We start from the raw sequence: 17,477 nt of genomic DNA, 5'->3' as shown, positions 1-17,477 counted from the left end.
CAACTTACCACCACAAACCACCAAGGAGCAAGAAGATGATTTAACTAGAACCCTAAGCCAGCTCTAACATGGTATCACAAAGATACCTGAGACAAGAAAATCTTCGGGGGGGGGGGGCAAATTGTAGGAATACTCCTTTCCCAGCAGGAACCGCCATCTTCAGAATGAAGGCCACTTCCTGTCCTACCACCAAGGTCATAGCCCATCACCACCAAGGGTCTCTAGAATGACTGGGATCATGGAGTCCAGTAGCCTGAGCAATGGTGCCCAACCCCAACTACACGCTGTCCTGGCCATGCTATCATGTGCCCCTAGTTACAGACAGTGTCCCTACAGAAAGACACCAGAGGTCACCTCTGCTCCTCAGGTTGAACTTTAGTAACCAGCCCTCCCTGCAGGAAGTGGTGTCATCCAGCTGGTCACTAGACCTCCAAGGAGCCACCTTTAGCCCAGCCCTGGGTAACACCTCAGGATGGACAGTCACCTGCAGCAAGCCCATCTGCTTTCCGTGTCCACTTGGTAGCCATATTGTGACTCCTGTCCTTGATTTTGGACTAAACTTTTCCAGAACCTGGATGCACCTAAGACTGGGTATTTGTGGGGTGGTGCAGTGAGGGCCACTTCCCCCTCCTGGAGAGACCCCTTATCTGGCCAATCACAGCCCAGAAGGCATCTCAGTCTGGAAGGAAGGCCGAATAGGATGGGGAGAAAGTGAGGCCAGAGGGCACAGAGGACAACCTGCCCTCGGAGGCTGCCTCCACACTCCCAGGTCTGCCACGCTAGTCACCAGAACGGTGCTGATGCATGTGGAGTTCGTATCCAGCCCTTCTGATCCCGCCTCCCCATCCTGGCATGCAGACAGGGATCGCATGCAGACGGGCCCTGCAGGTGCCCTGGAACCCCACCCAGGATGTGCAGGCCCTAAGACACTGCGGATAGCCAGCCCAGAAGTACCTGTGGAGGGACTTGAGCGAGTGGCTGCAGGGGTGGCTGAGGCATCTGGAGGGGCTTCAGCTGAGCAGGGGCCACCACCTGGGAGGTCGGAGCCAGGTACGGAGGCAGGTGGGGGGGCACCGGCTGCATGGTGCCCATAGGCTGTGGGGCCAGGACCTGTGGCAGGGCCGGTGGCTGGGCCATTGGAGGAGGCTGGAGGGAGAGAGGCAGGGCCTTCGACCACCAGCCTGCTGAGGCAGGGCCTACCCTGCATACTCAGACACACAGCAGCCCACGCATACCCTCACGCTCACTTACACACTACTCCACGCCCACACTCCCACTCATACAGACACACAGTCACATCTCCACATGCCACACTCACACACACACACACACACACACACACACCACCTATTACAAGGGACGCTTCCAGGGCCGTGAGGGTGGGTCCCACTTACCTGCTGAGCGGTGGGTGCAGGCTGGCCTGGGCCTGTGGGCACAGGGGCACTGGGTGGCGGCAGCACAGGGGCGAAGCTCATTGCAGGCTCTGGGAAACGCTGCTGGAGGAGTGGAGGGTGGGCAGGGGCTGGGACAGAGCCCACGGAGAGGCCCGGCTGTGGAGAACACCAGGGTCACACTCAGTGGCTGCCCCTCAGTCCTCTCATCCTGGTGCCCAGCCCCATTAAGGACCCTGCTTCCAGGAAGGTGACTCAGCAGAAACCAGGTGTGGCAGTCCTGCAGTGTCACTCACCATACTGAAAAGCCGTGGAGAGCCACAGCTCTCAGCCAGTGAATGTTCTGGAACATTAACCCCATGGAGTATTACACAAGCATGAGAAAAGATCACCACGGAAGCTTTTTAGAAGCAAAGAGAAGGGCCCCTTAGGACATGGGGTGGGGAAGCGTCTCATCTGTTTGGCTCAGCACACAGAAAATGAATTCATGTAGAAAATTCAGATAGAACATGGAGCAATGAAAAACAAATAGTGCTGGCTCGCTGTGGAAGGCAACAGGCCATCCAGGTGCCCGCAGCACACTTGGCACAGTGGGGACTTCAGCAAAGCAGGGTCCTCTAGGCTGGGCTACAGGAGCAGAGAAACACACAGGCTGCACACAGGATGTCAGCCCAACTGGCTAAATGGGTCAGCAAAAGGATCAGAAACCTGAGCCCCTGGGTGTCATTAAGCAGTTGCTGCTAATGTGTTAATTTTTTTTTCCTTTTTGGTGTCATGACGTTGTTATAGTTTGTTCTCTAAGAGTCCTTATTGTGCAGAGACAGAGACTGGAATATTTATAAGGAAAGAGTCTCGCTGCCTGGACTTCCTCCACCACAGGGGAAGGCGGAGCGGGTGGGGCTACAGGAAGCCTGAATTCGAGACCAGCAAGGCTGCTCTCGGCAGAATGTCGCCTGCCACTCTCTGGATGGCAGGAGGACGGGGATTTCCAGAGCTGCCCTCCCCGGCTTCATCTTTCACAGCCAGGGCTTTATGCAAGGCAGTGGGGGGTGCGGTGGAAAGAGCAGCTTGATTTGGGATGAAGCCTCGAATCTGAATTCAGCTAGATGAAGTCACAGAGCAGATGAGCATGCCCAGTTGGGCCAGACTGTCCTACAGCCCTGGCCACAGTGCACCGCCTGGGAGCTCTGGTAGGTCTGCTGGCCATGGAGGGGTGAGCAGCCTTTCACTCCTGGTGGCCCTCCCTTCCTCCTCCTCCTCCTCTCTCTTTGCTCTTTACTGGGTCCCAGGGCACATCACCACAGCAACCATCCCCAGGAAGGCCCAGCAGGGAGGGGCCAGCCCTTGGCACACAGGAGGAACCCCTCCAGGCCCTACTCTTTCTGCTAGGTATTTCTGTATCAATAGGAAGGGAGGCAGGAGAACAAGCTCTGGCCTCCCCCCTCGGGCCTCCCAGCTTACACACTGAAGCAGTGACCAGCTGCCATACCAAGGACACACAGGAGAGACTTAGCCCAGCGGGGACTTAGGCAGCCAGTGTATCCTATGGCTATCGGAAGCCCTTGCAGGGGCAGGAAAGAATGAGAGCCAGATGGAACACTCTGGCTCAGCCCCAGCTTCAGCAACACTCACAAGAATAACCCTCGGGAGCTGTGAAGAGTCTTCTCTTCAATGAGCTCTTTCTGCCCTTTAAAATCATACTTCATTTTGTGAATTGAGCAAAATTGCAAATGCAAATGGACAATGAGCCCTGGGACTCCCGGCAGCCAAGGCAGGCACGCCCAGCAGCTTCAGCTGCTTTTCCAAAGGGACGATCTGGGCCCTTCTGACAGCCCAACCCCGCGTGGACAGAAAGGGGAAAGAGAGGCCGCAGCCCACAGGGAGAACCCATGTGCAGGGGACAGAGCCTGCCGTGCTCATGCTCTGCCAGTGCCAAGAGGACGACGTGGTGGCAGACTAGTGTGAGGGAGTGACAGACCAGCCAGGCGGCTCTCAGGGGAGGGGCAAAGACACAGCCCACGCACAGGGCAGGGGCCTAATCTCCCCCTGAGGACTTGGCTCCGCTGCCCAGGTCACGGGCAAATTCTCCTCGGTTGAGCACGTGGGCTGTGAAGCAAGCAATTGTTTAATTTCCTTCAATGTTTAAAAAAAAAATCAGAATCAAAAATAAATGCCCCGTGTGACCCCCTGGTGTTCAGCTTCCCAGATCTTACACCACAGCACAGCCGTCCTGCCTGCCTGAAGCCCTGCCTTCTCAAACACTCTCGCTACAGTGTTCCCCACACTTCAACCCTGTTTTCATAGTTGATTTTCAGTGGCTGCTGTGAGCGAGACATGCCAGGAACTACTGGACATCCCCTTGGGAGGCTGGACAGCGAGGCCAAATCTAGGGCTTCATTATTACAAACGAGGCTTTGCTCTCACCTCTGGGGGGTAGTCTGAGAAGATGGCCCAGGCCCAGGGTGTGTCAGCCTCATCACCACCAGCACCTGCCCCAAGGTGTGGCCTGTCAGCTCTGTCACAGCTCCCTCAGCCCTGCTGCCTGCTGGGGTCTGTTTCCAGACAGTATGTCCCTCTTGCCTGGCAATGTGGGTGTGTCAAAGGCTATATGGCCCAGGGTTCCATGGCTCCCAGAAAAGACAGGGCTTTTTATGGCTGGCTTCTGGGGATCTCCCCAGGGAAAACATGGCTGAGAACTGACCACAGGCCACGTTAACCCTGACCAGAGTCAGTGCAGCCCAGATGGCTCTCATGACTGGATCCCCCAGGGCCCTCAGACAAGGAGGCCAAGGGGACAGGGCAGGGGTGGCTCTCAACTCACCGTGGCAGTGGGCTGCTGGAAGGCCCCCAGCGAGGGCAGGCTGTGCGGCAGGCCAGGTCCCTCGCTCACAGGGGGGCTGCACACACATGGGGCCAGGGGTGGAGCAGCGTCCACCAGGGAGCCCAGTACCATGCTCTGCTGGCTGCTCTGGGAGTCTGAGTACACCGTGGAGCCCTGGCCGCTGTCAAAGGTGCTGTCCGCTGGGGAGGACAAAGGTAGGATTTAGCAGGACCCTCTGAATGCCACCCTCACAGCACTACCCCCATGCACAAGGTGGCTCATCTGTAGATTCTCCTCTGCAAGACAAAGGCTGGGTGGTTACAGGTTACATACATCATACTTGCGTGTTGTTTAAATGATCAACTGCTACAGAGCCTTAGGGGCTGAACCTGTGCCTGACCCTGACATGGCCTGCTATCAACACAGCACAGATGCCAGGCTGGGCGTGTCTCACCGACACTCTTGTGAAGCAGACACCACCACCCCCACCCTGTCCCACAGATGCAGACCCCATCACGCTTTACTAGCTCATCCCCGCCCTCAACAGCACCAGGTGGCTTAGAAGGTTGAGCTAATGTCCTTGTAAAGAAAAAGCTAATGTTTTAATTGTGGAGGAAAACGATTCTCGCTGTGTTTATAAGGGGCTGGGGTTTTCCAGACTGATCACCTTCACACACAAGGCCCAGGCCTGCACAGGGAACATGGGGGTCTCAGACCATATCTAATTGAGTTGGAAAACAGGAGTTGAAAACCCTCCACATCTCAGTGAGAGGCCCGGAGAGGGGGCTTTACCCGCCATGCAGGAGACAAGGAGGCAGGGGCAGCATGGGGGGTCCAGTGCTCCAGCTGGGCGACCCAGAGGCTGACCTCATGTGGGTCAGGTTGGCCTGGCCCCGTCAACCCTGGATGCCCGAGATGGCACAGGCAGGTCCACCAGCACATCTCGCCAAGACGTGCCTGGGAAGACAGCCTGCTGCAGGGTCACCCAGGTCAGGAGTGGAGATCAAAAACTGGTCTGAAGGGGGCTGGGGCTGTAGCTCAGTGGCTGAGCACTCACCTCGCATATGCGTGAGGCACTGGGTTCGATCCTCAGCACCACATAAAAAAATAAATAAGAGAAAAATAAACTGTTTAAAAAAAACGGTCTGAAAATGGCACTTTTGATTTACTGCTTCCAGATTCTGCAGGTATGCCACCTAGAGATACAGCTACTTTCACCAGAAGCCACATTTTGGAGTGACCACTGACATTATAAAGGGGAAGTAGGGTTGGCTTTGCAATTTTTCCCAGGGACTGCTTAGAATCTATTTACCCTTAAGAAGACCTGAGGAACACTGGGGTTTAATTAGGCAAAACCAATTAGACAAGCAGCTCTGATTTTTAATGAGCCAACTGGTCATTAAAGTGGTCATTGCCACTTAGGAAGGGAGGGAGGAGGAGGAGGGAGGGGAAGGGAGGAGGCCGTTACAGCCTGGACACGTTGCAACCGAAGCAACTTTAACCATGTGTGTAACATTTTAGATTCTGAAAGTGACTGTGTTTATTACTTGTATAATCAAAAAATTAATTTTAGAAATCATTTTGGGGCCCACTGACAGATGGCGCTGCTGTGGCTCCTGATGGCAGAAGCCCTCCCACTGAGTCTGATCAGCACTATTGGTGGGTAGCTAAGGGAAGACACGCAGGAGAATCGTGAAAGGTGACATGGTGTTGTACATTCCAGTACAGAAATGAGCATCTGTTTACCAATCCTGCTACCTGCAGGTTCTGCTCAGATGATATTCAGGTTGTCTGGTGTCCCTGTCAGGTCCCCTTGAAACAAACGGCCTGGGCAGGTCACGAGATGCTATGATTCTATTCCAGGCCGATTCACATAGTGGGCAAAGCCACATCCCCTCGTCCTCAGCTCGCTGTGGAAGTTTTGGACATTGACAGCAAACACAGGATACCTGTCTGCCCATCATGGAGAACACATTTGGCCAATGTGGAACATTCTGTGGCCCAAAGGCAGAACGAAAACAGGACAGCCAGCACAAAATGCAGAAGAGTATGTGAGGGTGCCATCCACTGGAGGACAGAGGGAGACCCAGAGGTGTGCATGTGTTCACATATGTCCACATAAACACGTGCATATCTACATGTGTAGTGGTCCTGTATGTGCACGTGTATATGTAAGAGGGCACATAAGGGATGTACACGTGTTTGCATCTATGTGCCTGTGTGTCTCTGTATGGGGTGGGTAGGCATCCGTGTCTGCGTGTGTGTGCACATGTCAATGTGCATATGGGGGCCATGCATGTGTCTGTACACTCAGGCATTTTGTGCACATACGTGCATATGCATGTGAGTATGACACTACGCACATATGTGTGTATCTGCATGGATATTTGTGTGTCCTCATGTGTGGTGGGTTACACGTGTAGATTATCTCTGGAAGGACAGTCAGAAGACTTGGAGCATCCCTTGCCTGGGGAGGACGATTAGGTGACTTAGTATACATCTTCTTAGAATTTCTAAATTCTGAATAGACAATTCTCAGAAGAGGATATACAATCAATCAACTAATATATGAAAAAATGTTCATCATCTCTAGCAGTTAGAGAAATGCAAATCAAAACTACTGTAAGATATCATCTCACTCCAGTCAGAATGGCAGCTATTATGAAGACAAACAACAATAAGTGTTGGCGAGGATGTGGGGAAAAAGGCACACTCATACATTGCTGGTGGGATTGCAAATTGGTGCAGCCAATACGGAAAGCAGTATGGAGATTCCTTGGAAATCTGGGAATGGAGCCACCATTTGACCTAGCTATTCCTCTCCTAGGACTATACCCAAAGAACTTAAAAATAGCATACTACAGGGACACAGCCACATCAATGTTTATAGCAGCACAATTCATAATAGCTAAACTGTGGAGCCAACCTAGATGCCTTTCAGTGGATGAATGGATAAAAAAAATGTGGCATATATACACAATGGAATATTACTCAGCAATAAAAGAGAATAAAATCATGGCATTTGCAGGTAAATGGATGGCATTGGAGAAGATGATGCTAAGATGATGCTAAGTTAGCCAATCCCAAAAAAACAAATGCGAATGTTTTCTCTGATATAAGGAGGCTGACTCAGAGTAGGATACGGAGGGGGAACATGGGAGGAATAGATGAATTCCAGATAGGGCAGAGGGGTGGGAGGGAAAAGGAGGGGGCAGGGGATTAGCAAGAATGGTGGAATGTGATAGATATCATCGTCCAAAGTACATGTATGAAGACACAAATTGGTGTCAACATACTTTATATACAACCAGAGAAAAGAGATGAAAAATAGTGCTATATACATGTAATAAGAATTGTAATGCATTCCTCTGTCATTTATTTATTTATTTTAAATATTTATTTTTTAGTTGTAGCTGGACACAATGCCTTTATTTTATTTATTTTTATGTGGTGCTGAGGATTAAACCCAGGGCCTCACACATGCCAGGCGACGGCTCTGCTGAGCCATAACCCCAGCCCTGTTATTTAATTTTTTTTAATCAATAAAAAAAAAGAATTTCTGAATTCTATACTCCGAGACCATATCACCTATTTTAAAGAAATCATAGTAACCAAGTACAAGCACCTTGAGAGGTGCTCAGGGCATTAAACTGACCTGCACCTGATGTGCACTGACCAGCCCCTCAACATCTCTGATGGATTTTCTCATAGCCGATCAAAGCTGACTTACAACATTGGACCATCGATGGGAACATATTTCTAGGTCCCAATCTGGGGCTTTTCAAAGTGTGACAAATGGAGACCTTTTATTTCCCATCCTAGAAATTTTTTTAACCAACTACAATTGTAAAGTGTGTAGCACTTGTGGTAGTGTATCAGATCAGGGACCTCTCCCCCCCTCCCCCCAGAAAATGGTGCTTTTTAAATTAATTTTTTAGATTTATCAGAAAAAATGGAGCAATGATGTAGCTACTTTATTCTCCAAAGCAAACCTGAGCAGGTTAAAGTCAGCAGTAGGAAAACTCCCTCAAAGTGAATTTAAACAGCCCACTTAGAAGAATTTTTAGCTATTTTCATGATAAATAAAGAATGTGCATGTTAAACAAATTAAACAGACTTTCTGTCTTTCCACATGAGCAACCTGAAATCTTGGCCTGGCCAGGTCATTGGAATCTGTAATTCTATTCCAGGCCAATTCACATAGTGGACAAAGCCACATCCCCGCTGCCTCAGCTCACTGCTGAGTTTTTAGACATTGACGGTGAACACAGGACACTTGTCTGCCTGTCATGCAGAATACACTAGATCCTCTCAAAATGGTCTTTGATGAAGCCTGTTTCAAAGGGACTCCGAATTCATTGGTAATGCTTGCTTGAAAACATACTAAAGGGCTACTGTTTTACCCCTGGAACAGAGACATCGGATAATCCTGGTATCAAAGGCCCCAAGCCAAGACAGCTGTGCTCTTCAGGTGAGGTACAGACGTCCTCTCCAAGAAGCAGGTGACTGCGCACAACCCCCCATGAGGCCCAGGCTGTTTTCAGGCAGGGTAAGGAATCTGCGGCTAGTCCACAAGTGCGCAGTGGGGAGCTGGGATTGAACTGGCTCCCTCAGGGTCTACTGGCTTGGGGCAGATTTGACCTCATCTGCCCTGAGGAGCAAGTCTCCAGGGAGCCTTAAAGCCTTTCAGGTCACAGGTCACTGGGAAACGCAGGAAAGGCCACAAACCCTTCCCCTGGAACAGTGCAAACCTGCATCTGCCCTCTGCAGCCCACGGGGGAGGCAGTGGGAACAGGCTCACAGAGGTCAAGGCATCAGGCCTGCATGTCCCGGAGTCTATGGATCATCTGCCACCACCCAGGGACGTACCCCTTCCAAATATCATGATGTGCCCAGGTGCCAGGAAGGCTGGCAGGAAGTGAGCCTGGCCTGGACACGGTTCCAGCCAAGCTCCTGGGACCACCTACAGCTGGAAGCAATCATCCAGCCGCACCAGGACAGGACAGAGCTCACCAGACCACACTCTAGCCTGCCACTGTGCCGACCTGGATTTCCTTACAAAGCATGCTAATCAAGGGTGAGGACTCCCCGCCCAGCAGCTGGTCTCACAGCTGGCTGCAGTGACCCTATTCCATGTACTCACAGGCCAGAGAGGTGGCGCTGGCCGGCAGCGTAGGAGGCAGGAGGTGCTGGTCAGCCTCAGGCTCCTCGGGCTCTTGCTGCCCAGGCTGCCTGGCCTGCGCATGGTAGGTCACTTGGACCTGCAGGGGGGCGGGTGGACCCCTGGTCTTATCAGGGCTGCCTGAGTCCTTAGGCTCCTGGGGCTGCAGCGCAGGCCAGATCCTTTCCCGACGCCACTGGATCAGTGCCACGCGATCGCGGATGGACTTGGCCACAATCTTCACGTCACTCTCGTGGAAGAATCCAGAATCGATCTGCAGAGGCAGTCACGCGGTCAGTGCCTTGGGAACCAGCTGGCCCCCATGAATGCCTCACCACCGGGGGACTAGCCCTGCCACCTGCACTGTGGGCTCCTGCTTATGGGGTGCTCTTCTGAGGGTCCCCTCACCTCCCACCTGAGTGTTTCCTCTTAGGATGCTCTCGTCTTCCCGGGAATCATCACCCAGCTTCGAAATGAATCTGTAGGGCCCTGCTTTCCGGACCACAGCTGGTGCAGAGCAGGTGCGCTGACCTGCCTTCTAACTGGAAGGCAGAGGCCTATTCTGTCACTTGAGAGCGGAATAGTGTGCACTGATGCTTGGCAAAATCCTAAGATACATTTAACACACAGAGTGTTTGAGCACATTTGTCAAAGAGCCCCGAGATCTCCAGGAAGCATCGTGAGCTTGCAGAGAATATTCATAGCAAAGCCACTTTCCAAAAATAGAGACTCCTTTTGAAGGGGCTGCTGGCTGGACTGCAGGTGGTGACTGCAACACAGGACACTCATCGGCACGAACACTCCAAGTCCACAGGGGCCTCCTCTCCCCTCCTGAGACCTCAGCACTGAAGAGACCGGTGGGGCTAGGCAAGCTGCGCCTCCCAGGGAGGGAGCAGTGTGCACAGAGGTCTCCTGGCACAGGGACCAGGGCAGTGTGGACGGAAGCACATATGTGGTGGGCAGCATGGCTGGAGGTTATGACCATGCAGCGCTGACCCACAAGAACCTACATCAGGAACAAGGGCAGCCAGGTTCCTCACCATGGAAAGGCAGGAATCCGGAACGGGACCTGGTGGTGCTGGTGGGAACCGGAGCTACTGGTGACAACTATACAACAGACATAAAGACACAAGCATGCGCAAAGGATGAGAGTGTGTGTGTGTGTATTTTGGGGGGGGGGGTGTGTCCTGGTGAGCTCTGTCCACCGTGAGGGCCTGGGAGCAACACCCATGGCCCAATAGGAAACCAGAACCATTGCAAGGACCGGTGACTCAGGGCGGGGCAGGAAAATGATGAGAATGAGCCACTGTGGGGACGTGCTCGGGGGATGACAGGGACGTGCAAAGTGACACAGGCGCCTGCGCCACTCACCGGCAAATCTGGGACAAATGAACAGCGATACAATGATGGTCTGAAAGACATTTCCACAGATTTTGACACACATTTTATCTATGGGGCTGGTACAAATCATCTGGCGGGGGGGGGGGGTGAGGGACAGAGTGTCCTTGCCAGCACTGGGGGTACAGGGGTGTGTCCCTGTCCTCCTTCCCTCCTTTCCCTCGGACATGGCTACTCCAGCTGAAGCCACAGCCTGAGCTGCTCCGTGCCGAGGCCCCCACGGCAGGCAGCCGGGTCTCTGAAAGCCCATCAGGTCTGAGCCCCCCGCCCTGGCTGACACCTGAGCCACCCCCACCCCTGATCTCAAGACCACACAGAGCGTTTCCAGCACGGCACTGGGGCAGTGTGCTGTGAAGAGAGCTCAGACATGGGAGACGAGCTAGGGGGTCCAGCAGAACCCTGGGCTGCGTCCCTGAGAGACAAACGAGGGGACAGTCTGCTGGACAATAACATTTACATAGTTTCAAAGAACCTCCCCACAGGTCACACACCAGGGACACAAGATGAGAGAGACCCCACGTGGAGAGTCACGGGCAGCATCCTGGGAAATGTGACCGTCAGAACCGTGTGCCCCGGGCAGGCTGTGGCAAGGAGACCTGTTCTGGGAGATTCCTACAGACGCATGATGGCCTGACTCAGCAGGGCCAATCCCTGAGGGCTGCCCGAGCCTTCCTGAGGATCAGACCACAGAAGTCGAGGGACAGAAAGGGCTGAGGGGACATGTGACACTGGTTTGAAGCTCTTGTGTGTGGCGGTGTTGCTGGGACACTGGGGACCTGAGCAACCCCATGATGGGACAGTGGTGACATGTTGATGGCACTTTTGACGGGGACCACTGTGTGTAGCTGTGCAGGAAAATGTTCTGTTTTGTGGGAAATTGAAATAAAAGTACTTGGGGCAACGGGCAGGGGGTTGGAGTGCTCGTGCAACTTCTCCTTGAGTTTGTGATCATTTCAAAACAATTTATTTCCAAACAGAATTCTGCTAGAGAGAAGGAAGCTGCCTCATGAACACACCCAGGAGAGACCTCGGTGACTCGGGAGCGGCAGGAGCAAGCCAGACACATGGCCAGGGGAGGGTCAGTGGACAGGAAGCCAGAGGTGGGCACAGGGTCCTCAATCTACCCGGGAAGCTCCCTGGGCCCAAGACATTCCTTACTCCCAGAGAAGGGCACCAGCTGGGGGTCGGCTTCTGGCCTTAGAGTCAGGAGAGGACTTTTCCAAGGACCCCAGACTCTCACCACAGGGACCTTCATGGGGAGGCTGAGGATGGACAGGCCTGACTACGGTCAAATGTGGGCTGCAGTAGGCAGCCCCATCAGCAGGTGGCGTCTCTGTCACCGATCCTTCAGGGCAGTGTTCGGCGGGACCCAGAGCTCATGGGGGAGGCCTCAGGTAACCTCGGGTCACAGAGCCAGTGGGACCTATGGGACTAGAGGCTGCCAAAGAAACCACTGCCCACCCCAGGTTATTTCTATTATCTCTGACACCACAGCTACAGCCTGCCCTTCCCCACCTGTCTTTGGGGTCTCCCAGCCTGCCTCACGAAAGCATTTCTATTTTCTCCCCAACAGGAAAGAATGCATCCAGGTTCAGTACCGGGCTGGCGTGTCCCCGTTCCTGGGGTTCTGAAGGGCTGGGCCAGACACCCTTCCTCTCTGCTTCCTCCCTGGGGGCCTCACAGAGTGCACCCCTCCCTCAGCCCCGTCCTGTGCCAGGCTGATCTGCATCCCCGCCCCCTGTCCCCATCTTATCCTCGCTCCTCTGGAGGTCATTCCAGGAGACTGCATCTGGATTCTGCACCTGGGTTTGTTAAGAGCAGTCTCAGAGCCCGGTGTGTCCCCAGATCATGATGCAATGCCACATGGCAAGTTCCCCTCCAGCTTCAGCCCAGGCAGGGGTTGGTGGCAGGAACCCAGGAAGGGGTGGGGGCTGGACCCCCAGTGATGATTCTGGATTCTCTGGTGGGTTCAAAGGAGGGTGAGGCTGGGACTGGAAGCTGGACAGGCCTCCTGGGGTCCAGCACCCACCCCGAGGCCTAGCGTGGGGCTGTTGTGGGAACGGTGGCTTCCAGCCGGTCACAAGCTGGGCCTGTTCTGTTTCCTTGGCAGGGTGGGGTGTGTGTGGCTTTGTTATTGCTCTGTAACTGGACGCAGTCATGCCCTTCTGCGTGGATGCGCTATTTCACGGATGGCACGTCTCATGATGAAAATATGTAGTAAGAGACAGGAGGTGGGGGAGGGAGGGAGTGGGGAAGAGGAGCGGGTGGGCCTCATTGGAGCCGACACAGGGGCAGAGCCTCTGGGTCCAGCCAAGTGCCAGGGACAGGCTGAGGTGACAGTTATGTGCACAATGTCCCTGTCCTGCAGGATGCCATGTCACTCTCTGATGACAAACAGGGACGAGGGGAGTTTTGAGAAGTACATGATGTAGGAACAGCTAAGCAGAGCCCGGGGAAGAACGCCAGGGCACATCTGGGTTTGGGACATGGCTGTTTCACAAGGCAATCAAAGCCAAACTGGGAGGCGAAGGTCCTGCTGAAGCCCAGACATTCAGAATCCACTTGTGTGGGATCTTGGGAACCTTCCAGGATGCACCCACCACACTGGAATCACCGCACTGAACCCCGACACCCGTGTCACACCTTGGCCATCCTGTGTACCTGACCTCCCAGCTTTGCTCCCAAACCCCTCCCACCATGGCCAGCACCAGCGGGGCACAGGCTCACTTGCAGAAGGAATGAGAGAACTTTGTGAGTCTGCTCTTCCTGAGTCTCCTGGGCCTCAGTAAAGCCAGGACACTCACAGTCCTTATTCTTGCCCCTGGCAGTCCTGATAGAGGGTCCCTGCAAGGCCAGAACCAGTGTAGCACCTCGAGAACCTGTCAGACTTCCTCCCGCCCTTCCAAAAGGCTGCCTTCCCACTTCTGTCACCAACAGCCCAGCACCAACAGCCAGCACAGTGTCCCTAGAAGGGCAATCTCGGCATAGGCCCTCAGCACCAAAACTTGGCTCTCACACCACACACGCCGGGCATGCAGCTCACTTAACCCATAGTATTCGCAATAAAAAGCATGGGGCGGGGGTGCCACGTTAGTGAATAGAAGTTGTGTCCCTGAAGGCCTAGGATGGGTAAGGCTGTGGTCATCTGAACGCAGTGCATGGTACACCTGGACCATTAACTGGGAAAATGAACCTCTGCACATCACGTCTGAGCAGTGTTATCACAAAGCTCGCGCCAGGAGTCACAGAGCTAACGGGTCCCCTGAGATCTACTCACAGCAGCAATTTCTGTGTCTGGGGTAGGGATGTGACCAGAGGCAAGCCAGGTGAGGGTGGGCTGGCCTGGGAACATACGTGACTACTTTGCAGCATCTGGAGGTGACCATGCAGCCAGCCTCCCAGAGAAGTCATCCTGGGCTCCAGCCCAACAGTGGGACGTCACACCTACCCTCACCCTCACTGTAAGACCTCAGTCATGCACTTGGGCCATTGGACAAGGAAGGTCGAGCCCCAGCCAGGCCATGGGCAGCCCCAGGAGGTGCCTCTGCCCCAGGCCCTGGGTGCCTAGGCCCTGCACTCTGGGCACATCGTTCAGGCAGGGGGTTTGCCGGGAGCAACCCCTCTTGGAGTTGTGACGAGGCCAGGGTAGCACAGATATACCCCCAGCAGCCCTGCAGCCTGGGACCCCAGCAGGGTCTTAGTTCACCCTGACCCCAGAGCCAGGTAGCAAATGCCAGGAGCAGCTCTGTCCCCCCCCCCCATTTCCCTTACCAGGGGACATGGCTATAGGAAACCTGACCTCACTGCACAACCCAAACCCACTGCCCCACGCACCCCTGGTGTGCTCTGGCAGGTAGATGGACGTGAGGAGCAGAGTCTTCAGGTAGATGAACAGAAGGTTCCCAAAGCCACCCTCTCAGCTCCAAGGGACTCACCCCCTCCTTCCATGGCATTATCAAGCTTCAGGTTCCCCATCTGAGCAGGGCCTCAAGGATTGTGGCAGGTAACCTGTGTAGAGAGGCATCCCCTCCACCATCCCTAACCCCATCCAGGGACATGTCCAGCTCTCCTCACGGGAGGAGCAAGGAACCCCCAGCCTGAGGACCTGTGACTCACGCACATTTTCAACAGAGGTGTAATGTTCAGTGAAAAGCTTATTTTAAAACAAATTAAAAGGGACAAAGGCCTTTGGGGCAAGACATGTCAAGCTGATGGGTCTCCTGCACTGGTTCGTTCCTTCTCAGTTTTCCAGCTAAATATTAGTGGCTCGTTTAGTTCTAATGTACCACTTTCTTATTTTGCAAAACCAAGGCCTTTCTGGGCTCCTGTCCTATGTGGTTTGACCCTTGGTGACTTCCTTGATTTTACTCCTTCTGGTACAGACTTTCATGTCCTTCTTGTCAATCTGTTTGATTTACTGTCTAAGTCAGTTCATCTTATTAATAACACAGACATCTGTCCATCTCCTGGCCCTACACAGGGCTCTCAGAAGCCCATAGCTGCCTTGGCAGGACAAGACCTCCACTTCTCTGCCTCTGGGAAGTCAGCTGCCCACAACACCCAGCAAACAAGCCCTAACTGGACAAGGCTGTGACCATCCCCCTCCTGTCCATGAACTTCAACAGCCCCTCCCAGCACAGATCATAAAAATATTCTGTCTGTTCAATGTGAGAGCCACAGGCTCCGTGTGTATGAAGCACTTGAAATGTGGCCAGCTGAGAGTCAATTTTACATTTTAATGAAATTAATTAGACAAGCGCTCTACTGCTGAGCCATAACCCCAGCCCACCCCCCCCCTTTTTTTTATGTGATCCTGAGGATCGAACCCAGGGCCTTGCCCATGTGAAAATATCTAATTTTAAAGTATTACAGTTTCTTTTAGAAACAATTCAAAGTACTTGACATGCAATATAGAAGCTTAATGTATACCTCATCAAAGAGCTCATGGATTAAACCAAATTAGTTCCTTTTATATACACTCTCTCACTACATAAAGGGAATACTTCCTGGACTAACGTATTTGTATGTTAAAAGTAACTTGCAATTGCCCAGCAGATACACAATTATGTGCAGAATGGGTTGGGATGCTATCTTATGATAATAAGACTAAAAAAAAAAGAAAATTAATTAGATTTCAAATAAACTATAATTTTAGCAGGCACATGTGAGCTACCATTTTGGATGTCGTAGCCCAGAGAATCAAGTCAGATAATTCAGTCTGGCATTCATGGCTCTAAACCCTATCACCTGTCCCCACCCCATACATTCTGCATAATTATGATTACATCATTATTTCTAGCTGGAGTCTGTGTGGCCCCCCTGTGTCTGCCTGGACTGCCACTTTTGCTGTCTGTGCTTGGTGGTTCCATCTCCTGCCCTCACCCCCTGCAGACTCAAGGCCTGTTCCTGAGGCACAGCCCTGAACCCTAGGAAGAAAGAGGCCACTCTCCCTCCCCCACAGACAGAGGCATGGTGGCAAGGAGGGAGCAGGAAACAGGGATGGAACTAAGCTCTTCTATCACCTTTCTAGGTGGGAAAATATCAGATCCCAAAAGAATCACCACTGAAGCAAATCTGGCAAGAATCTTGTCAAAACAATCAAGGCCCTTCCTTCCTGGAGAGTCCCAGCTCCTGGCTCACTCTCCCTGTTCGTGTTGGACTCCTCCCGCATGCTATATCTCAGCCTCCCCTCTCCCGAGGCAACAGAGGAGGATCCCAGCTTCTCCGTCACTGTACACACACACACAAGCAGCCAGGTTCCCAGGCCCCTCCTTAGGACTGCCCATGCTCCTTCTGTCCCATCTGGCTCTTGCCCCTGCAGGGCTCAGCTCCTACTAGGAAAACTCCCTGTGGGCAGCTTTCATTCCAGTCTTTAGAATCCACATGCCTCTCACACACCTGCACCCCAGACTTGCTCATGGCCTGTCTGAGCCCACTTTCTGAGCATATCAGGCTGCACAAGGTACCCACATATTACCATTTCCTGAGCCACTTCATCAGGGGTCTCCTTCTCTAGGTCAAAGGTGAACTCTATGGCACCATTGTCCTTGGGTTTGCCCTTCAGCTTCTTGGGGTCTTCGACCCAGAGCCGCAGGGCAATGGTGGACTTCCTGCCATGGTCCTCCTCAGCAAGTTCCACTCTGACACCAGTGTCCTCTGCAAAGAAGGCGTGGCTCAGCAGGTCCTTGATCTCGTACCTGGAGGGAGAACAGCTCACAGGCAGGGGCTCGGGTACAAGGGGCTTCTGTGCCCAGGCGCCCTGTGCAGTGCCTGCATCCACAAAAGGGCTGTGGCCACACACTCACGCATAATATTGCAAATGGGCATAGGCTGCCACCCATTGCAGCTGGGCACTGGGCAGGCTGTGCTAAAAAGTTCTCTGACTTTACTACTTGGTGGGCCCTGAGGATGGCACCCAACAGCAATCATTTGCCTTTCTTAATTCCCAGGAGATGAAGAAATATTCTGATCCATATCTGAACCCACCTACTGCACTGCATTTTAAGACTTCCATCTTCTCCCCCATTATAAAAAGAAAACAGGCTCATTTTTTAAATCCGTCCACTAAACAGACAAAGCCCCTCCTAATATGCACTGAGCTTTCCATCCCCACCTGGCGCTGGGTGGAACCAGAGGAGTCAGAACCCCACCCCCACGTACTCCCCCCCCCAATGCCATGAGGAGGTTCAGGCCTCCCTGAACCCAC

General features: G+C 53.2%; 1 protein-coding gene across 9 annotated transcripts in view; it reads right to left on the bottom strand.

Annotated features, from left to right (window-relative positions):
- Nucleotides 1–17,477, bottom strand: part of WNK2 (WNK lysine deficient protein kinase 2) — a 126,603-nt gene that overhangs the window by 51,349 nt on the left and 57,777 nt on the right. For all 9 annotated transcript variants that reach the window (XM_081263238.1, XM_081263241.1, XM_081263237.1 and 6 more), the window contains exons 7-11: nucleotides 16,749–16,968; nucleotides 9,356–9,647; nucleotides 4,213–4,412; nucleotides 1,395–1,550; nucleotides 955–1,146 (exon numbers count right to left, since the gene is read on the bottom strand). In XM_081263238.1, the coding sequence (XP_081119364.1) occupies nucleotides 955–1,146; nucleotides 1,395–1,550; nucleotides 4,213–4,412; nucleotides 9,356–9,647; nucleotides 16,749–16,968 (1,060 nt within the window). The remainder of the gene's footprint in view (nucleotides 1–954; nucleotides 1,147–1,394; nucleotides 1,551–4,212; nucleotides 4,413–9,355; nucleotides 9,648–16,748; nucleotides 16,969–17,477) is intronic.

This window comes from Spermophilus citellus (assembly GCF_964194105.1).
Source record: "Spermophilus citellus genome assembly, chromosome: 12".
Lineage (NCBI taxonomy): Eukaryota > Metazoa > Chordata > Mammalia > Rodentia > Sciuridae > Spermophilus > Spermophilus citellus.
This window is presented reverse-complemented; position numbering and strand designations above follow the sequence as displayed.